Here is a 21,631-nt window from a genome sequence, read left to right as displayed (position 1 = left end):
GCTGTAGCGCCCTCTGGCGGCTTCATGTTACCACATCTGGCGCTGGAGCCGGGCCCCGCGAGCCTGAGTGATTAACAAGTGTGAGGGTCTTTGTAACTGCGTCATCAACCACCAGCAGAAAATGGAAACACACAAAGAAAGCACTCCTCAGTGGAAAACAACGATTATAGTCAGCACATCACTCCGGGTAAGTTACGATAAACACGTGTACTACATTTTGACGCTTCATTTTGTGTTGTCTGTGAGGGAATTAACCAAAAAAAGATGCTAATCATTTAGCTAACGCCCGTTCAGCCAGTTCGTGGGTAATAGTAATTATTTAAGTTGGTAAATACTAGCTACTCAAGCAAATTGTTGGTCTATTTACTGGGTTAAAGCTGGGTTCATATAAATTTACTTTGTTTTGCGTTCTTTGGTTTTATTTGACCAGAACCATGAAACACACAGGATGCTAAGCGCTCAGCAGCACCGCATTAGATGTTCAGACAGCCTGGAGTCCGGAACCTTTATCTTCCCCCTGTCAGGTAAAACCAAATCCCTCGGGGCTTCCGTAGTCCGTAATATTGTTTTCAATAGGAAACAACTTGGGAGGTGCCAGAAGCTGTTGTTGAAATGTTAAATACTTTTCAGGCTGAATATAAAATAACAGTTTTTATGGCTGACTTGTCTAGGTACTGCATTTCTGTTGGTTGACCCAGAGGACCTCCCAGAACCTCTTGAAGGATCAGGACTCATTGAAAGAATAAACAAGTTTGTGCAAGTCCACAGGAACTCCTTCCTTCTCCTGTATGCCCCCTTTAACAGGCAAAAAGAACTGGAAGTATTGGCTCTTATTCAGAACAGGTATATAAATGAAAGGACTTGTGCTATGTCTTTACAAAAGACAGTTTTTTCCATGCTGTGTACCTTTTTTGTTTTGTTGGACTCTGATTTTTTTTTTTATCCATCCTTCCAGATTCTTTGGCAGCAATCTGAAGATCCTGCCCGTACGGAGCAATGCTGAATTAGTCAAAGGAATTTTGACAATTGCCAAGGTAAATTCAGAGGCAGTGCACAGGAGGCGTTGTTTTACACAATACATTTGATATTCTGTTGGTCTGCCATGTAAAATAAAAACTCAAAGTAAGCTCATTTATTTCATTCCCCCTGGGATTAATAAAGTATTTCTGATTCATTCTGATTTCTTCACAGGCCACCAGTAAACCCCATGTGGATAAAATCCGGGACCGGATGTCTCTGGCTCGAGCTCACATTATTGAAAGCAGTCCTGTGTGGGAGATGTTAAGAGACATGCTGTAAAGCTCAGCAGGTGATCCAGCATGTTTCTTTTTATTTAATGCAAACCACCACATTCCGTATTAAATGCATGTACAAAAGCAGAGGTGAAGGACATGTTTAAACATATTTCACAGTGTGAATTCCATAGTCCTCACCTTTTTTTTTAAATAGTCAAACAAAGAAAATAAAACAAAGCTGTATTTTTTTTAAAAAGTAGCGGTCAGGGATGGCATGAACTGCCTCAGGTTGATTTACTCAGCTTTTCATCTGTGATTTCTTCAATACGGACTATGAGACTCTCCATCAGGTCAAATGTCACCAATGCACTCTGCAGCACCTGACAGACATAAGAACAGTCAACTTCCCTGCAAGACAGACTCCAATCTCAAACTAAGAATTAATAGGATTTTTTTCAGTACCTGGTGCTGGACTTCTGGGGACATATTGGAGACATTCTCATGTTTTACTGTTATGCTTTTGATTAATCTGGTAGATCTTGCAGCATCTCTGGCTTCTGAGGAAAGGACAACAGAGAGGGTTGACAATATAAAATCAAACTGTGTGCCATCTGTGCAATGTTATTATTTCAGTGTAATTTAGTCGCACAGATTAAAGGTTGTTTCTTACCTTTTGCCTTCAGCTTTTGATCCTCCTTCAGTGCTTTCAGTTCAGCAGAATAATACGCTCGTGATATGCTGATACACACACGCAGCATTTTTAGATATTCGTCTTTGATCTTGCACAGCTCTTCCCACACATTTGCCTGTGCCGACGAAGAGTGGATCATTAGCTTTCTGCATTAACTAGCGAGCTGTCAGACAAGTGAGAGTGTTGACTTACATTGTTCCTCAGCTCTTTGTCTCTGATCAGCATATAGCGTAAAAGATTCAGACTCTCCATTATCCTGGATAACAAAGACAGCAAGTCTCAGTCTGGATGAAGCAGACCTTTGTCTGGGAGTAAGCATTATTATCTTTACATCTTACTTTAATTTAGCCCTATATTTTAACAAATACAGCCCAAAATATCTATATAGACATGTGTGAAAAGGTTGTATTATCTTACATGAGAGAATTGGTCAGGTTCACCTCAGTCTATAAAATCCATATGTTGAAATATCTCTTTTGTCTTGAGGCATAAACGTAACAACTAAGCAGGCAACTCTGTACTATTTATTGTTGTTACTCACTTGTCCATACTGTTGAGTAAATCTGTCGCTGTGCCTTGTGGTAGACGTAGCACCAGCCCCAACAATGAGAGGAGCTCCATTCCCATGAACCATTTATTAGTATTCTCTGGCTGTAAAGCAGTTTTTATACATTAAACATATTGGGATAAAAGTGTACAGGCACAGGTCAAATACAGAGGCAGAAGGCTTGGTCCCACATCTGTTCTCCCTGGACTCACCTTCATGGAAAATTCAATTTGATTCCTGATGTTTTTGATTATGTAACTTTCTACTCCTGTGTGATTGCTTGTTTTTAACATGCACCTGCAAAAGAAGACTTTTATGTCAGTTTTATTTTGTTGCTCGGTGAAAGATAAAAACAGAAGACTCTGAAAGAATATAAAAGAATTTGTGACAATTCTCACCTGAAAAACTTGTGCTTTGCTTCAGCATCTAATTTATTGATAAATAGCTGGAAAACCTGCAGGCCTGATTCTCTCTGGAGCAGCAGTGATCACACAAATTTAACAAAAATTTATTAAAATCATGCCTTTTATAGAATCACAGATTACAATTCTCTAACAAAGCATACTCACCAAATGGTGTATTGGGCAATCCGTGAGAAGTTGCCTCAGATTCTGTGAAATTCAGAGAGAAACGGTCACTCTCACTGATGACGTAAACATTTCTCAGCTCTACAAGTACTTGTTTTTGATCATGTTGTACAGATAAACACCAGACAGGTGCTGTTGCACAGGTAGAATTTAGTTTTAAAACACCTACAGCTGAAAGCAGACTGATAATAGCAGTCAGACCCTTATTTTCACATAATCATTGTTACTTTTACACTGGTCTTACCTGTGGTACACTGTAGAAGCTCTTAAGTTCCAATAGATTCACAGGAAGACTGTTGTCCTGCACACACTCCAAACTTTTTGCAAACAGTTCCTGAGTAAACACACACAATTTGAACCTTGGTTTACTGATTTTATTGTATTTTTTTTGCATTAACCACTGAAGTTTTTCTGCACAAAGAATGGGCCTTACCAGTCCTTTGAGCAAGTGTGATTCCTTTTTGCTACAGAAGAAACAAAACAGCATCATACTATCTTAAATCATTTTCAAACAAATAATACAATCACTTCATAGTGTTGGATGGCATACCTACTGAGGAGTTGATTAATGTATTCCATGTTGCACTGAAGAACAAATACAGGACTGCAGGGAATGTGAGAAGTTGATGTACATTTCCAACATACACTGCATAGTATAAATATGAATAAACACCTCGACAGTTTGATTAGATTGTGACCTCTCACCTGAACACTGCTGGGAAACTGTCTATAGTTATGAGCTGGACAAACAGCAGATAGGCCAGACATGCTCGTGACTCCTTGGACTGACTGTTGTTCATCACAGTGCTTCTTCTCAGTGAACTGAAGAACAGCAGCCCTGACAGAGATTCTTTGATGGCAGGTAGAGTGACCTGCAGGACAAGCGTGTGACTTGGGGCACTCTCAAAGTCTTCTTGGTGAAAAATACCAAATTGAGATTTTTTTTCTTACCATTATCTCCACTGCAAAGAGCCACAGTGGTGATTGTCTGTCTTTGTGTAGTTCAGCCTCGAGCAACGGCTCTCTCAAGCTCCTCATGCAGCTGGATAAGGAAAGAGGAAAGTACAGTTTCAGTCATCCTGAACATGTCCAAACACACAGTAAAGCCAAATGTAATTTAAACGTAATGTTAGGACAGAAACATACAACTTCAGAAGCTCAGTCTTCAGCTCCTCATCTTCAGTGTTACAAACACCATTTGCATCTTTTCTCTTCACCTCCTCTATAAAAGGCTTTGTAAACACAGCCAAGGCAGTGCAGCAGCGGCACAGTCCGTACGCATCAGCATCCTCCTGCTTCTGGGTGTAAGGTACAGGGAGCCGGGACAGCTGCTTATGCACGGCTGACAGAGCCATGCCCACACAGGCCGCCTTCTTCTCATCCAGCCGGAGCAGGACTTTTAAAGAAACGTGTTATCTGTTAATGTTATCGAACAGCAGGGGGAGCCAAATACTCGTGGATGTAATGCAACTTACTGTCTATTATTTTATATTTCGGTTTATATTATATTTCGGTGTAAACCTCTGGTTTACTAACTGCATTGGTTTCCATGCACCCATTGAGCCCCATGAAGGTTTATGTTTTTAGACCTAGCAATTTTTAAAGCACTTTCATTACACTATAGATTTATATACAGTGCATGAAAGTGTGTGAAATTGCAAGTAAAAGTGTAGTGTAATGTGTAATAGTTAAACATTTGTTATCGGATATTGGCATTGTTATTTTAATATTTAAACATCTTGGAGAGGTATCTAAGCATCATAGATATTACAGAAAGTGTCTTCTTGCAGATTTATAGCATATTAGTTTGTAGTATTATTATATATTATAACATATTACCTGTTTGAAGATGTGGAAGCAGGGTCAGTATGGTCTCAGAAATGGCACCTGGATCAGTGTCTTCAATTAGTTCATGTAAGCTACACAGGAGTTCATTTGGCCTGCAAGTCTATAGACATAAGAGAAGAGATGAAGCTATAAATACAACAAATGTATATCTCATAATATGTAGTAGACAAATAGTACCTGCCTTGGTCAGATGTGTGATGGCAGCCTGGCAATGATCAAGACTCTTGTCTTTTTTAATCACTTCTTTTACAAGAGGTGCCAAGAGAACACATCCCATAGACTTCACAATCCCCTATGTGCAAAAGAAACAATCAATAGTAACCACACAAATGGACTGGCATGGACAAGCCTGGCATTTCCTATCCATTTGCATGAGTTGTTGCATAAACGGATGCATGCAGCACATGAAGTTTCACACTTGTGCTTTGCATCTGTACAATCAGCAGCAGCTTATAGTGTGACTGAAAATAAACATTTGATATAAGTGTCACTTATCATCACTTGATAAGTGATAGCATCGGCAGGCCTGCGTACCTCCAAGATGGAGAGAGATGTGGCGTGTATATTTAGCCTAATAATGTTGAGCCAATATTTTATTGAAAAGAATTCATCTTGCTTTTTTCTATTTTCCTCTAGTCATGTACTGTCTACTTAATGGAAATCCCTGCAGGTTTTTGTTTGACAATTAGTATCTAATGTCTGATATTATAAGCGTGGGTAGTTCTTTTTGACAGTAGTTTGTGTAGTACTAATCAGTTTACCAAAATTATATGTTCCTCTACAGATCACATTTCTTTAAAACTTGTTATTTGTATATGTTGAAAGCCTGGAATTTTTCATTTAATAATCAATCATTGGAACCTCTTGAGATTGTTTTTGCCCTAGAAAGAGGAAGGAGTAGGATGACACGTGCTTCTAAAAGTATACTACACACAGCTGCATGAAGCGTGGAGAGATGGGACAACCAAGGGCACTTAGAGGAGTGCCGTATTGAAGACGGTTATCAGTGGAGCGAGAAATCTGACTGAATATCTGCTTGTTTTCCCTCCACACCTCCAGGTCAAGAGGCCAGCAGGCAGCCAGTAGCAGCTGCACCTTTATGTTTAGCATCGTTGGGTAGCAGGGAAGTGACTACTCCTATTCGCTCCAGTAGATATGTGGCTGTTGTTGCTAATGAGGCTGCAATGTGAGTTGGTGCTATATGACAGATTAACACTGTCAATATGTTGTCACTTCATATCTGTAAGGTTCACTACAGTGCTAGTGGGGACAGAGGATAGAGCTGCAGGAAGAAACAATACCTGGTTTTTCTCATCCTGTATGAATTTCAGGAGTTGTTCACTGTCACACTCAGAGAGACAGGTGGATCCCAAATTCTGGAACTGCTTGTAGTCCTCTGGCTTCAAATCTTCTTCTTGAGTATCTCGCTAAATACAGGATGGAGGATGATCTCATATAGTTGCACATCTCGAACATACCTCTCCCTTCAAAATGCCCCCTAAATCTTACCTCAGATACACTCTATTATAGTGACAGAATCGTGTCCACTTACCCATGTCTGGATAATGGCATTCACCTGATCTTCATTCATCATTAGCATCTTCCTCAGACTCACAGAAAATCCTATTAACGATATGTCTGTTTTTCCAGTGCGCCACAATAGAAGCTGTGACAGCAGTGTCAGTCGCAAAATGACCAAATGTGTAATGCTCCTGATGTGTCGACTGACAGAGTAAGAGAGATTCAGTCTGTAAGGAACCCAAACATAAACCTCTTATCTCCCTTGTGCTTCACATGTAATAGGATTAAACCAGAGCAGTTCTATGTGGTCATAGAAAAGGTGGAAGTCTCTGGAAGGATCAGTCATGTTGATTCTGCAATAGACATTGAATTCAACCATTAGTGAATTGATTATGATCTCACTCACTTGACTATTCATTAGCTTCCTGCAGTGTAGGTGGGGATGTGCCACTTGAGCGTAGTCTGTGACTAAAATAACTTTCAATAAACACATGCACACAGGCTAGTTACTTCTGAATTGTAGGTGCATTTGTAGCAGCGAGCTCATTGTTTCTGAGCTCAAGGAACATCTATTATCTCTGTGTTATATATTATATATATATTGAGTGATTGCTAAATCATGTTTTCCAGCACCATTTTTCTGCCCCCATACTTGAGTATGTAGCTCCATTTAAAAGTAGCTAGACACATATAATATGTAATACCAAATTTGTAGATTTGGACTAAAAAACTGGCCGTGTAATTTGACAGTATATTAGACCAATAAATCCGCCCTGGTGCTCCAGGCTTTTCTATATAATTAGAGCAGGCTGTTGTATACAGAAGCATGGGGATTAAGAATGCTTTTCCTTGATTGATTAATGACAACATATTGCTCCTCTGTGTAAACACAAAGGCTTTGATCCCCTTTCCCTCCGGCCGTCGTGAGTGTATGCGTGTAATATAATAGAAGAACAATCACTGACTTCCTGCTCAAGGCTGACAGCTTTAGCTAGAGGAGCAGCTCAAGTCCTGATTTCAGATGAATAGGTAGAGAAGTGTGTTTGAACGGTTGGATTTAGCTGACATCTGCCATTCAGGGTTTCAGTCCATATTGCCATGTGATGAAAGCCTTAGACAAAAGCCACAAAGCAAATACAGTACACAGACTGCCGCTCACTCCATGTTTGTCCTTGATTTTGTCATTCTTAATTGCTGGTTGTTGAGGTTTTGTTTTGACAGTGCTCCTGGTGAATGGAATACTCCATCCAGGATTATGATCAGTCTGTGTTTATGATTTTTTTAGACTGCTGTGTCAAGGAAAGACATTTACCACTTTACGTTTATATAAGTGAAGTTACTATATTTTATTTCCAGATTCCCAGATTTGTATTTTTCAGAGCAAAAAATGTAGAGTGAGTCAAAGCAGTGATCAATTTCCAACTGAGGAGGGCACTGTTTGTCTGGAAGGCCAGACTGAAGGTGTGGATACAATAGTTTATGGTTACAAATGGACTTCTGTGTTCAGAAGTACAAATACAAAAAATGTATAGATATTTTACTACAAATAAAGGTCTTGCATTCGGAATGCTAAAACTAAAGCAAGTAAAAGTCTAATTATTTAAGGTCTTAAAAACGAGGCTCAGTCGATTCATGGTCATATACAGAACTAATATTATTCATTAGAATATTAATGAAGGTTATCAGTGTAGTTTGGTCAATTTTAAATAACAATGACAACTACCCTGATTGTCACATCCTTCAGTAGTTGGATCAGACTGATGCATGTCACTTCCCTTTGCCCACTTCAATCAGTTAATTAAATATATGTAATGCACATATTTTGTCATCTCTCACAGCGTGGGGGAAGACTGTGATTCTGAAGTCAGTGTTCCGCACAATTGTATGAAGAACAGTTGTTCAATAGATAAATGCAGTGCAGACAATTTCAGCCTATACCACTTCTCAGGATGTATTTGTTAGTGTAGTGTAAGTGTTTTCCTGGCAAAGTCTTCATGTTAGATTTAGTTTGATTGGAAAGACAGCGGTTCAGACTGATCATTTCTTCAAAGGATCTCTGAGTGTATGTAGTTGAGTTTGATTTGTGCTTACGGTAATTTGCCAGGAAATAATAGGTGGATTAATTATGTTTCTATAAATGTGTATAGCCCATATGACTGTATCAGGAAGTGTGCTACGCCAAGTGACAAATGAATTTATTTGGATGCCTCAAAGTATCCGTTAACATCAGGTACTTAGGTACTGTATGCAGTCTGTGTACTGTCAAGGCATGTGGGGAGCGTTCAGCAGTGTTCAGAGGCATATCTCAGGTCACTGATATCACATATCCATGTATATTTAATTTGCTGGACGACAGCAATGGCAGTTGTGTAACAAGATGTGCAGAGCCTTAATCCAGTACGGGCAGACTAGTTCAGGCACATAGTCTAATGTTTATTTGTACTTTTCTGCTATGAAAATTGGAGGTATGTTTTTTGAGGACTGAGTAGATTCCTAAATGAGCAGGATTGAGCGTATCATTGCAGTGGTGCAGCAGATGCGTGCAGTATTTATGGAGCAGTTTGGTATACAAACAGGCAGCAATCCTATGAGAGTGGGATAAAGCCTCTCTATTTTCCCTTTCCATTCCATATTTCCTTGGTGACCTCTTACAGAGTGAGAGGTACTAAGTGAACTATTTATCCAGCCGCCTTCCCCTGGAGGCCTCTGCAGACTGCTTCAAGCTCTTGTGTCTGCCCCAAACCTCCCCGGGCCCCGCTGTGCTTGTCAAGAAAAACTGGCATGTTTAGGGTCTCTCCCACGAGTCCTGCCTCAGCTACACTGCTGCTTTCTGAGTCACAAAGTTGTGTTTGATTTCAAGATATTTTTCATATGGTCCAGATTTGCGTTTGTGATTTCTGCTTCACTGTTTGATCCGAAGATTCTTGTGTGCTTTTAAAGGTTTTAAAAGGTGTAGTTCACTCATATTACACAAATTTACAGTAAGTGACCAAGGTATCAACATTCAATGCTAGTCTTTTTTAGCAAACATAAGGAAATTAGGGTAATATAAATACACCTTTGGTGCTGTAGGCAGTATTTTTAGCATTCATTTTTTTGGCTTGTGGGACTACACTTTATAATGAATATGCGTTTCAATCAGTATGGCTCAATTAAATACGATGTAATATATGTATGTAGTGTGAGTCTTGGTAATGTATAGGTGAGACATTATCATTGAATTCCTTTCCTTATTATTCTGTTACCGATGGCACTGTTTAAAAGTGAAGTCAGTGTACTAAGAGCTAATGGAGATGGTGGCCTCACCAGGGAGAATCTTGACCTTGGCCCCTTTTTGTAAAAGCTTTGTCCCTGTAGCAAACAATCGCAGGGAGTGGCTGTGCGGGCGCAGTCTGAGTGTGTTTAGTGAACATCTGTTTGTGCTCTGGCATAGGCTGTTGTTGTAGTGTAGTTGAGTCTTTTTCACGTCATTCAACAAGCCATGAAGCCGCTCCATCTACCAGTGTACTGTGAGCTGAAAGCTCCCAAGGTGAGACAAAGGCCCATGCAGGCCAGACGCCTCCGTCTTTCCTGAGCTGTAGCATCTGTCTGGTATCGAGCGATGCCTTCGGAGCTGCATCGACTAATCCATACCGCCTGGACCATGCATGTGGACTTCATCACCGCCTGCTCAACCTTTTGTAAAGCGGCATTTTGATGACAATTCCCTGTGTTGAGTTGTTGCTAATCAATACACACAGAACGGACAACCTTAATAGACACAGATAGCTGCCGCTTGCCCACTGTATCTCTGGGCTGTGGAGACTGACACCCTGTCCGACTCTAATCAATAAGTGCTGCGTGGCAACATGCACAAGCTCGACCCTGCCCATTCTACTACAACACATGGGGCCCGGTTTCCCCCGGCAGCGGAGTAAAACTGCCCAGCAACTCCCCAAGGTGGATGAATCGGAGATGTTACATGTGAACTGGCTGTCAAAATGATTTTGTCATCTCCTCTTCTCTCCTGTGTTTAAAGATGCTGACACTGTGTTTTGGGTACCAATGTCTTGTTGGAAGTGGTGGAGGCTTTTAGCCTTTTTTCCAAACTCCCTTTATCCATTTAAGTGTTCACTCAAGTGTTAGAATTTCTGTTTCACCTGCCACAGATGTCTCCTGGCACCTCCTGCCCACTCATGGCTTCCTTTCAGGTCATCTGATCTGGACCCTTCTTTACTGGCATCACAATTTCATTTTGAGTCCTTTATTTTATTATGATTTTTGTTTGTAAATTAAGTATTATTTATTAGTGTCTTAGTGTATTAGTTTTCTTCCTAAAGTTACATCAATTTTTCACAGATAGTAATATTTAGGATCATGTTATGTTTTCTTGGGCAGACTGCTCTGGGTTCAGATAAAACACTGAGTAAAGAAGGCCAGATCAGATTCAGCTTGGGGTCATTAATGTTTCAGAGGATGCCAGAGGGAAAATGGGAGAGTCAGTGCACTGCTGGGATCCATTTCCTTTATCTGTGACTTTGTCAATTTGGATCAGTCCCACCTTACTCAGTTCTTTTTTTTCCATGTAAAGTGATGGGCAACATACTGGTGCAATGCATGATAAAAAGACCTGGAGATCTTAGGTTTGTGATCAGTGTCAGTGGCAGGTGGACTATGAGCCTGAATGATTTTAATTTAATTTAATTTAATTTATAGATTTAAAAAAAATAAACACTACCTAGAAACAGTGGCTTAGTGTAGACCTCTGGGGCTGTGGAGGTACTTACCATCCTACTCTTCTAAGCTGTGATCCCCACACTGCCGTTCTCTACTTTGATCCTGCTGCAGTCTGACACATGACCACACAGACCCCTGAATGGGCATTAGTGCAGGCTTCAGCAAACCCAACATCTGTGCCTCCCAGCACTGCCACTGCTCAAATCATTCATTAAATCAGAACACAAAAAGTAACTTTACTTGAATGCCTCAGCATAAATATTTGATTATGGCTGAGAATAAATCTTTGTCATTTTGTTCTCCTTGCTCAGACTGCTCTTATAGATCTACCTCGTATTGCTCTCTCCTTGCTATTTAGATACAGGCACATGCTCGGCTTGGTCATTTGTGAAATGGATCTTATGAATTTTTTAGAAAGATTCATAGCTACAATCAGGCCTGGTTAAGGGGATGGCAGTATCACAAAGTAACATCTTATGCTGCCATGCTCGCTCACAAATCATATTCTGTTTGCATAGGTTGGAAGAGTTTCCTTTATTATTACATGCCTTACTATTTAGTTAACATTTTGGTTACACAGTCTGTCATAGTTTGTACAGGAGAGTGCTTGTAAATGTACTTTCGCTTTTATTTAGAAGTTTCAGTGTTTTATTGTTTTGCATTTAAATGTGAGAACAGATCTTTACAAACCCAATCAATTAGTTAAAGAATGCAACTTGGGTGGCAATTTCAGCCGTGAGTCTGAATTAATACGTCTCTATCCCATCTCTTTTTATTATTCAAACTGCTGAACCTCTCTATGTATCCCTTAGAATGGGTTTATGGGAATCTTAGAGCTATTACAGCTAGCTAAGAAAACATTCATTAATTTAATTTTTATACATTTATATATGTATTTATTTATTTATTTATTACAGCTGGAAAAAGTATGTATGTAGTATGTGGTTAGAAATGCTGGTCTCAAAGTGGTGGAGATGGTGCTGGTCTAAATATAAATTTGTGTGAATTCAATTAACAACACACACAGAACAAACAGATAAACTTAATGTCATTGTTTAAAAAGGGTCCATCATGGACAGGTTTACAAAATCTTTTGATTCTGTCCTAAAAACAAATCACTGCAGAATTTCTGTTAAGAGAACATGACTCAAATTAAGAGAGGCATTTTACATTTATCAATATTACCCACCAAACGAGATTTTGAAAGACAGACCCCACTTACATTATAAAAGCTGCAGCCAGCATAACTAAAGCATTATTTTTGGCATGGCTGAATCCGTCTTTCGCTATCAAAACATGGTGGCTGATCCTTTCATAGGAATTGTACGTCGGAGGTGCATGTCCTCGAAATTACTTTTTACTAGGGGGGTCATGGTTGTTCCTCCACTGCTGTATCACACACACTCACACACAGCAGTATTATTCTCTCTTATTTAAGTGTAGCATGCAAAGATTTGTGCATGTATCTTACTGCTTTGTGCTTCCATTTCAAATTCTCGGTCATGTAAAACCCTTTCTGAGTGAACATGAGTATCACCTACTAAAAGGCTGCAGCGCTCTCTGCCTTGTCACTTATATGTTCAGAAGATTTCTTTTTCTTGTGTTTTCTCTCCCCCCAAAGAGAAGAGAATGTTTTGTCATCAAGCCTTTTACCTAGAGTGAATCCTTTTAATGTCACCTTCAGGATTCATATGTGATTAGACGCGGCCTCGGGTATAGACGACAAAACCAGGCCAAGAGGTAAAAGCATGTTGTAGCAGCAGATACAGTAAAAGGATTAACACAGGTTCACTTTGTACAGGTACAGAATATGAAATCAAATGTGTAAAACTGCCCAGAGAGGAGGGGGCTTTCGACAGAGCAGCATGAGCGGCGCCTTCAGTTGAGTGACAGCTCATATCCAAATAGTCTAGTGATATATAATGCTAAATGAACCGGATAAACATGTCTTTAAATGAGTGGGCAGCCTCACCAACCTTCCTGCCCTTTCACCCCCCCAACACACACACACATGCTCACCCATCTACCCCTCCCCAGTCACCCACCCCCAGGACTCATGCTGTTCAGGGCCTCAGACCCTCAGAACAGAGCCCAGCTAATGGAAAGCTTTCAAGGCAGCCGGAGAAAAATGTCGGCTCTCATTTGGCCTCCACCATTTTCTGATGCCAGTGGTGTGTGTGTGTGTGTGGCCTTAAGCATCACGCTCAAAACACCTTGGGACATGCCATTATAAACAGTCCTGAAAACAGCAACACTGTCCACACCCTTAATCCCCTGCATGATGTGTCAAAAAAAGTCATCACTGTCTGTTTCAGTTTTCTCAAAACTTAGTCCATGTCACAATACTACCTTAATATCACGATGACAAAAAGTTAAAATGTGTTAAAACGAAGCCTATTACAGTAAAATTACCTGGACTAGAAAACTAAAAAGAATCGCTGTCCTGTGCAGGTTTTCTTGATTTTTTTTTTCTCCAATTATTAGTGGTGGAAATCATTGTCAACATGATTTCTTGTTCTTGTCACTCTATAAAAGTCTTCAGTGTATAAAAGCAGTCTAGTGGAAGTGTGGCGTAGCAGCGGCTGGCACTCCAGGAGGAACCTTGTAAGCCTGAAGAGGTCGGTGGCTCTCCCTGCACGTGTTTAGCCTGTCAGCTGCCTCGCTGATGTCTCTTGTTATTATTTTCCTCTCATTTTGCTGCCTTTTCTTTGCCGAGTCATGAATAATTTGTGTCTACGCCTTGTTGCTTGATGACAGCTGTGCAGTTGGTTTGCAGTCTGTTTTTCAGATCAGGTGAATAATGAATAAGCCTGTGCAACAAAAGAGCTGTGTCCTATATGAGCCCTGCCTCTCTTCATCTTTCCCAGCTTAGTTTGCGTGTCAACCACCGGGGAGAGGACAGGTGAGCAGGGGAGTCTCTCTAATGCAGGAACTTTTCTTTATTAAAAGCACAAACAGAAAGTACGAAAGCAGTTTTTTATCTCTTCATCTTCCAAGAAACTTCTGCCCCCCCCCCCTCCTATCCCAACATATTAATCAGTGCTTTTTCTTCAGAGCCGTGTGGAAGAAATCCTGCATCTCTGTCGGGTTATCTCACTTTGTAACTTGTCAAACCTGTGGAAAATCTGCTGAACGCAGCATGAGAGCAAATACTGCATTATTATTACAATACACACAACAGGTCTGCTCACCCTCAGGGAAATAATCACATTAGCTCTCTCTCTGTCTACTGCCATGAAAATAAACCACCATACACTAGATATTTTCCAGATATTGACATCTGTCAGCCTTTTTTTGTAATCTACGATGTATGTTATACATTATACTTTTTTCTGCATATCACAGTGGTAAATGTTCATAGTGTCTAGTTTAAAAAGCTGTTGTCGAGCTAATTTTAAAGGAAGATTCTGCTTATAAGTGTTTCTACATTTATTGAAATCTGTACCCATAACTGTTAATGTGCGCTTTGTCCATTTCCTACTGCTTTTTTTTTTGCAAAAAATCAGAATCCAGCTCCAAAGTGTGTCTCTAAAATCTCTCTTTTATTATTCATGTTTAATTTGAGATTAATAATAGATCACTCAAAACCACAAGGACCAGACTCTGAACTTTCTAATTGCGCAACTATGTCTGTCAGGAGCAATTAATGCAGCCATACCTCCACATGTATACACTTTGCATGTGTGGTTGTGTGCGACCGTCTCCACCATATGCACATACAGGCCAGGATGCAGGCCTAGATTTGAACCTCAGACTGCAGTGTTCTGATTACTCGCCCACTCCAATCGATCCAGCCGTATTCTATTCATATTTGATATGCCTTGGGGCAGTGGGGTAAAGCTTTAAAAAAAAAAAAATCCACCCGTGCCCTTGGAGGAAATCTGGTCAGTCTAATGGCTCGTTTGAAAGTTTTTGCTTGAAAAGCTCCTCTCTGAGATTGCACTTGAAGAGCTCCTCTCTAAGGGAATCATGCAATACCTGGTGGTGAAATCACCAAGTATTGCATGTTGGTAAATAACTGCTAGTGTTAAACAAAGTTATGAAAAGAAGCTGGATATCATGAGTTGAGCTTAAGTTTCTACCTTTCTGTGTCGCACCTGAAACAACCGCCTGGCTGGCTCGCTCTGAGGGTCGTGGTCAGGCTGGTGGCTTGAGGCTGCCTCAGAGTGTTAAAGGCACTTAAAGGAGAACTCAGCTTCATTCCAACAGAAATAGGTTCCCCAGTGACCAGATTCAACATCACTCAGTCTGAACAGGGAGTGTGCCCTTTTCATACAGCAGCATCTGTCTCAGTAATTTATCTGACGCTTAGGAATTTCATTTAGAAGCCGCCCTTACATGGGAAATTGTTTGCTAAAATCATATTTAATTGTAGATTTTTAATGTTTTGCTAAAAGAATATGACTCAGTCTGTACCTGAAGGTGCACAGCTCTGGCTTGCTGTTAAATGAGCAGGCCTTTTCCTGTTCTCCTTTAGTCTGTTCGTCTTGGGGTTTAAAATATTCATTATTTTCGCAGGCCTGGATGTTGTACAATTTTGGGGGAAGTGAGGCATAGAAAATCCTTGTGAGTCAGTGATTTCAATCAATGTTCAGAGAAGGCGACTAAGTGATTGTTCTTTTTTATCTCTTGTAGATGGAAAAGATGAGATAGTACAAGAATCAGGTTTTAATAAGACAGGGTGAGAATCAAAGATAAATCCACTGCCTCAAAGTCATCCTGTGTGTATAGGGTTAATCTCGCCTTTCTAATCATTTGTTTAGTCATTTATACACTTAAGCCAAGCACCAATTTTTTTTTCTCAGGACTCCAGCTGCCACATGTGATACCTCCTCTGACAAAACTGGTTTCCCCCCTCCCTAAAATAACAGCCATAAGGGTTAAAGGCATTTTGTTAACGGTTAAATCTGCTCAGATTGTTTAAGGTCCAAACACATGGCTGCAGTGTCAAAACAAACAGTCGCCTCTGGGCAATCGCAATCACAGCAGCAAGATGGTTAAACGTCCTGACGCTTCACTGGGAAAAAACAAACAAATAAACAGAAAAAGAAAAACTTCAAACTTTAAAAAACGTTGTCTTTGGGTAGAGTATCAAAAACAAACAAACAGCCTTTAGAGAAAAATCTTCTTTTAAGAAAATAAATCACATTAAACCATTATTTTTTATTATTATAAAGACTTTTATTGTAATCTTATCGAAGGCCTACATTTAGATACTATTCAATTAAAATCCGGTACAATGGGAGGAAATATTCATTTTGTAAACTTTTATTCGACATGAAAATGTGCAAAATAAAGTGATATAAGATGTCCGTGAGTGGAGCAGGGACCCTCCTGTTTATGAGATCCCACGGTCTGAGGAGGCTCTGCTTTGCCAGCATCGCTGCCAGCTAAAAAAAAATAAAAATAAATAAAAATAATAGTTCCGTTCTTTGGAGAAGCGCAAATTTCCATCTCCCCGGTGGCCTCACTGAAGTGTGAACACAAGTATCTGGAGTTTCAGACACACAATCTTATGAATATATCAGCATTTATTTTACAGCTTATCTCTGGTTGTCTGTACTTATGGGATGGTGTAATTAGTGTTTGTCGATGCACTTTTACAAAGCTTTATCTTGATTCAAGAAATGTCCTCAGGCTGATTAACGGGACATGCCTCATGTCTGAAATGTCCGATTTGACTCGCTGATCGTTGTAAGGCAGAGTACATTAGATAAGATGTGCAGTGCGCCGTTCTGCTTCATTTCAGTCCGTGCTGCGTCTCCTTGTGTCTCCTCAGGTCCACCTTTCTTTGGAAACCTTTGCCGCAGAGGTCGCACCCGAAAGGTTTGTACCCGGTGTGCTTCCTGCTGTGTGTGATGAGGTTGGAGCTCTGGCTGAACGCTTTCCCGCAAACCTGACATTTGTGCGGCTTCTCCCCTGGAAGATAAATACAAAAAATATATCAAGTTGTAGTAAGTTAAATTAAATGTTATAAGTAAAATCCTGACTTTTGCGCACAGGATCAGTCCGTATTTTCTGCCCATTCTCTCCTCACCTGTGTGGATGAAGGTGTGTTTCTTCATGTCTGACTTCTGGTGGAACCTTTTGCCGCAGTACTGGCAGGGGTACGGCCGCGTGTCGGAGTGGATGAGCAGATGAGTGGACAGTGTGGACGACCTCTTAAAACTTTTGCCGCATATTTTGCAGTCAAAGCTTCTTTCCTGAAACGTGAGCAGAGGCAAGATTTCGAATCAGCGCATCCACGTTGACAGGAAGGTTAAAAACGAGGTGCAAAAAATCACACAACCAAAAAAAAAAAAGGTGAGAAGTACGGGATGTGGTTTCGAAGTTAAAATGTGTTTACCTGAGAATGCACGGCTTTGTGTTGCTCCAGGCTGACTGCATGTCCGAATGTTTTGCCGCATATTTCACAAGCGAACGGTCTGGTGCCACTGTGCGATCTGCGGACGTGGACTTCCAAACCATGCGGGGTGGAAAACACCTGATGGGTAGACGACAAACTATTTTTTAGAATTAAAAAAATGCAAAGAAAAACACCTTGGATTAACCGGAGGTGGGAGGTACATTCATCTTCCCTACACAGATGCAGTTGTGTATAATCTCCCTCCTCACCTTACTGCACTTGACACACTTGTAGGCCCCGTTAAGGATGAGACTGGAGCACAGCAGGTCAGACTGGGCCTTCACGTCGTGGGTCTTTCCGTGCAGGCCTGTCTCTGGGAACAGCAGAGCAGCAGCGTGCCTCCTGTAGTCACCATACGTGTCCTCTGCCAGAGCGCGGTCTGCGTACAGCGCAGAATGGACACCACCATCCCCATAAAAAGCCATTGCTGCCTGGTCTCTGCCAACCTCCACGCTGGGACGCATGCTCTGCTGAACCATGGGCCTTAGCCCCGGACCCGGGTAGCTGCTCCAGGCGTACGGCCGGAATGGAACGGTAAAGGGCTGGGTCTCATCCACCAGAGGAGACAGGGATTTCTCCGAATCCACTGCAGAGGGGAAACGGATGAAATGTTAATGGCAGCTGTGACATGGGCCAAACGGAGCGTCCCCAGGCCCCCGCAGGGCCTCAGGGGGTTGGTGTTAAGGAGTCATGCAGTGTTCTTTAGATAATCCCCAAATGATGATTGGTGGAGAAACCAGGTATGTAGAGGTTAAATCTGCTTCAAGTCTCAAAACATATATGTATATAAACATAGGAAATCACAGAGAGGCTTCATAATTCAAATGGCAACTGTGACAAGTTCTCATTTTAAACGTTTCACCAAATTATAATCTCGCAGATTAAGAACTTCAAAATATTAGAGCCGTGTCATATCATGGATAATGTAATTCCACTACAGGATCAGGAGTGGTGGTGTGTCTGGTCATACCTGGAGACGCAGAGGGGGACGGAGGCCTCCAGAAGTCCTCGTAGTCCGGGGAGCGACCGCACAGACTGTGGGCGCAACTCAGAGGAGACTTGGGGGAGAAGTCAACAGCGTCGCCTAGGTGGGAATCCGGAGAGAGGCCGTACCTGTCCACTGACACATCGGGGTCTTCTTCTGTGAGTTTATCCGTTTCTGATAGGACAATGGACAGACAGGACTCGTCAGCCCACTTTGATGTTATTTTAATACTAAATGACCAACTTATGAATTGTCAAAATATATAGCAGGATATTACAATGAGCCCGTTATTAGTAACAGAAATCCAATATTGCAATAAAGAAAAAAACATTCATCAAAGTTGAATCGTTTTTTAGGGAAAAGTTTCAGGCCTTTAAAAAAAGCTTCAGTTTCTTTTTTGTTTCCAATACTTTAATAATCCTTTTATCAATAACATGATGTCGCTTCTATGCGTTCTGCGATCAAACATGTAGTTTACAGTTTGAAAAAAAAAAATCATTTTCCACCAAAAAGAGGCGCAAACGTGTCAATAAATGCGCACGGAATAATATAATAATGATTTTCACCTACCTGAGCAAATGTGCGCCAGGATCGTGTCCAGCTTGCTGTAGTCATCCTCGAAGCTCCGGGGCTGGTGGTAACTGTGCGCCTTCTTACTCTTCACCAAGAAGGAGCGAGGCATCTCTGGAGTGAGAGGCACAGATCAGGGATGATGGGATAATCCAGCTGCAGGAAGAAAGTCGCTTCTACACACGGCGTTGCTCGCTCAAAGGTTTGATCTCCACTGATGGGAGAGACGCGCGTCCCAAGTGCTTTAAGAGAGTTCAACCTGGCGACGGAGCATGCGCGCACTGTCCGTCCCGCCTGCCAGGTGTTGCTCTGACAGGTGTCCCAGCAGCTCTGCTCTGTAGCTCAGGGCGCCGCAGTGAAGGTCTGCCCTGCGGTGCGTTAGTCTTCAGTCTGCGCGGAGTGCGGTTACAGGTAATGGGAAACAAGTCTGCAGCGGGGGCGACTTCTTGTCACAGCTCGTCAATGCAAATGAATTCATCTCACAAGTTTACCTATGACGGAGGGGTTCACCTCTGTCCTGCTTCTGACACAGACGCGCGCTTGGAAACAGCGGCAGGGACTTTTGCTTTTAAAAATAAAACTTGGACAGTGAGTCTGCAGACTTTTCTCCCCCCTCTCAGATCAGACTGCAGCTCGTGTCTCCTGAGGAGCCAATAGCAATCAGGAAAAGTGATACGCGCGGCACCGGCGTCTCATTTAATCTTTTAAAGGGTGATGGGCGAGAGGAAGCGCGGGGGCGCACTCCAGGGTGTTATACTGATGCTGAACTATACCACGCAGTGGTAAAAATAAAGGGGTGGAGGAAACGGAACGAATTAGGCCTGTGGTATGAGCCTTATAATAGCGACAAGGTCGTCGGATGCTGCAGATTGTTAAGGTCGAATTAACCTTAGAAAATAAATTAGGTACAAACTCACAATAATTGCATTGTGGTCAAAGCGTGTTTCGGAACTTTGTGCCGGACTGCTGTCAGACCACACACTGTTATTATGTGACAGACACTCGCCGTCGTCACGCCTGCGGTGACAGTTTCACATTACCGTGCGCATTGTGCCCCATAGGAAACAGCGCACGGCGGCAACAGTCGCCCTCTGTTCTCTCCGAGCGCCCTGAATGCGCCTTTTATCCACAGCAGGTGTAACATGTGAATCTTGAAGCTAATTTAACGCGAGAGTGGATGAACTTTGATTGGCAGCAATAGGCTAAGCAGCCCGCGTGACATCACAGCACGTGAGTTAGAACGTTTAATAATATCGATAAATAGATTAAAAAAAAAAAAAAACATTTTAAAGCGCGAGTGGTCACAATTATCTCGCTTCACGTCTTAACATCCGCCCGTGGGTAAAAAAAAAACAAACCAAAAACATGCGGGAATTACCGTAACTCACGAATGGTTTGCGCTATTGACAAAATTAAAAAACCGCAGGAGCACTTACTCACAGGACATTTTCGTATCCTGTTAAAGACGAAATAAGCTGATTTATCCAGGCGGAAATTGAATCAAATCATTTATTTTAGGTCTAAAATATGGTTCAGTTGAATTTGTTCGGTCAGTTTGTGGCAGACTGTTATCAGTGATTGAAGGACAGGAAATCAAAGGGCCACATGTCCCGACTCGATTAGACGCCTCACGGCAGCAGCATCCGGATACCGTTGCAGTGCAGATACGAAGCCCGGACCGATAAAAGCAGCAGGTCCGGCTGTCCGCAGGCCGGTTTCGTAACGCTGCACAACACCCGCTGTGGCGACCTGGCGTCACAGCGGGATTAGACAGATTATTTAAAAAAAAATATGTGTATACTTATTTTATTCATAAATGAAGCAATACAAATAATAAAATACTGAGAAAGAATGCATCATTCAATGTTCTTGAAAGATGTTTTTATTTATCTAATGGTTGCTCTCAGTTAATACCGGATTTATTCTTTATTTTTTGCTGAATTTATTTTAAATGTTTTTTCTGCACTGGTGAAAGTGAGCCTTAAAAACAGAGCCAAATATGTAAGAAGCAAATGATTCACGTCCTCAACGCCACACAGCACAGCCTCACATTTGCATGAACACTTCAATAGCCTATCAGGACGCACTTTCTACTCTGGTCAGATGTAAGAGTCACAAATATTAAATATAGCCTGTAGGCCGTATTAAAACTAAGCCTGTGCTCTAGGCCTAGAAATGCATAAATCTGAATATGTGCTGCAAGGCAGCCACCAAAATTTTCATTTTATTTATCTGTATATCTAGTTTATATATGTATAGGCTATATATTCATTTTATTTATCTATATATATATATATTGGGAATGATTTCTACAGCACATGGACACACAAGGTCTAATAGTCTCACCTTCATTCCAGCATTTATATAATAATAATCACCTACCTGGTAATGGTTGTGTCCGAAGAGATGCTCCTTTAAATGTGTATGCAATGATTAGTAGCTGAGGCTCATCTCTGAAAAGAAATCACTTCCTGAAAGCTGTCAATCTATGCAAGAATCTACAAAGGAAGGCAGCCCGAGACCAA

General features: G+C 41.3%; 3 protein-coding genes across 4 annotated transcripts in view; 1 reads left to right on the top strand and 2 right to left on the bottom strand.

The window, feature by feature from the left end:
* Positions 1 to 91: 91 nt before the first annotated feature.
* c4h1orf146 (chromosome 4 C1orf146 homolog) overlaps positions 92 to 21,631 on the top strand; it is a 28,044-nt gene continuing 6,504 nt past the window's right edge. The window contains exons 1-5 of one of the 2 annotated variants that reach the window (XR_003670470.1): positions 92 to 187; positions 431 to 524; positions 672 to 843; positions 956 to 1,034; positions 1,192 to 1,309. Coding sequence is in view for 1 of the 2 variants with exons in the window: in XM_028403076.1 (XP_028258877.1) it covers positions 122 to 187; positions 431 to 524; positions 672 to 843; positions 956 to 1,034; positions 1,192 to 1,299 (519 nt within the window). In the remaining variant the exon portion in view is untranslated. Of the gene's footprint in view, positions 188 to 430; positions 525 to 671; positions 844 to 955; positions 1,035 to 1,191; positions 1,342 to 21,631 lie in introns of those variants that run through there. The other variant, XM_028403076.1, reaches the window with a different exon arrangement.
* Positions 1,498 to 6,502, bottom strand: LOC114434116 (glomulin-like). Its single transcript, XM_028403074.1, has 18 exons — positions 6,461 to 6,502; positions 6,210 to 6,335; positions 5,090 to 5,200; positions 4,900 to 5,008; positions 4,207 to 4,456; positions 4,012 to 4,102; positions 3,766 to 3,932; positions 3,611 to 3,664; positions 3,494 to 3,524; positions 3,305 to 3,394; positions 3,043 to 3,084; positions 2,872 to 2,945; positions 2,686 to 2,770; positions 2,468 to 2,577; positions 2,119 to 2,182; positions 1,906 to 2,041; positions 1,698 to 1,792; positions 1,498 to 1,615 (listed from the first exon to the last, which is right to left on the bottom strand). Exons 1-18 carry the CDS (start codon positions 6,500 to 6,502, stop codon positions 1,520 to 1,522), a joined length of 1,773 nt encoding a protein of 590 aa, XP_028258875.1. The 3' UTR covers positions 1,498 to 1,519.
* Positions 16,353 to 21,547, bottom strand: gfi1ab (growth factor independent 1A transcription repressor b). The gene is made up of 7 exons (XM_028403075.1): positions 21,489 to 21,547; positions 19,107 to 19,220; positions 18,522 to 18,710; positions 17,761 to 18,137; positions 17,492 to 17,629; positions 17,183 to 17,348; positions 16,353 to 17,064 (listed from the first exon to the last, which is right to left on the bottom strand). Exons 2-7 carry the CDS (start codon positions 19,216 to 19,218, stop codon positions 16,886 to 16,888), a joined length of 1,161 nt encoding a protein of 386 aa, XP_028258876.1. The 5' UTR covers positions 19,219 to 19,220; positions 21,489 to 21,547; the 3' UTR covers positions 16,353 to 16,885.

The sequence above is a fragment of the Parambassis ranga genome, chromosome 4 (assembly GCF_900634625.1).
Source record: "Parambassis ranga chromosome 4, fParRan2.1, whole genome shotgun sequence".
Taxonomy (NCBI): Eukaryota; Metazoa; Chordata; class Actinopteri; family Ambassidae; genus Parambassis; species Parambassis ranga.
This window is presented reverse-complemented; position numbering and strand designations above follow the sequence as displayed.

What these genes read in the sequence shown, in the direction of transcription:
- LOC114434116 (XM_028403074.1), bottom strand. Translation starts at nt 6,502, where the DNA reads ATGATGAATGAAGATCAGGTGAATGCCATTATCCAGACATGG. An exon ending in TACAGGATGAGAAAAACCAG is followed by an intron (nt 5,201 to 6,209) that starts GTATTGTTTCTT and finishes TTTTGCACATAG; the next exon opens with GGGATTGTGAAGTCTATGGG. An exon ending in GCTTCCACATCTTCAAACAG is followed by an intron (nt 4,457 to 4,899) that starts GTAATATGTTAT and finishes TTTCTTTAAAAG; the next exon opens with TCCTGCTCCGGCTGGATGAG.
- gfi1ab (XM_028403075.1), bottom strand. Translation starts at nt 19,218, where the DNA reads ATGCCTCGCTCCTTCTTGGTGAAGAGTAAGAAGGCGCACAGTTACCAC. An exon ending in GTCCCCCTCTGCGTCTCCAG is followed by an intron (nt 18,138 to 18,521) that starts GTATGACCAGAC and finishes TCCCCTCTGCAG; the next exon opens with TGGATTCGGAGAAATCCCTG. An exon ending in ACACACCTTCATCCACACAG is followed by an intron (nt 17,065 to 17,182) that starts GTGAGGAGAGAA and finishes TTTATCTTCCAG; the next exon opens with GGGAGAAGCCGCACAAATGT.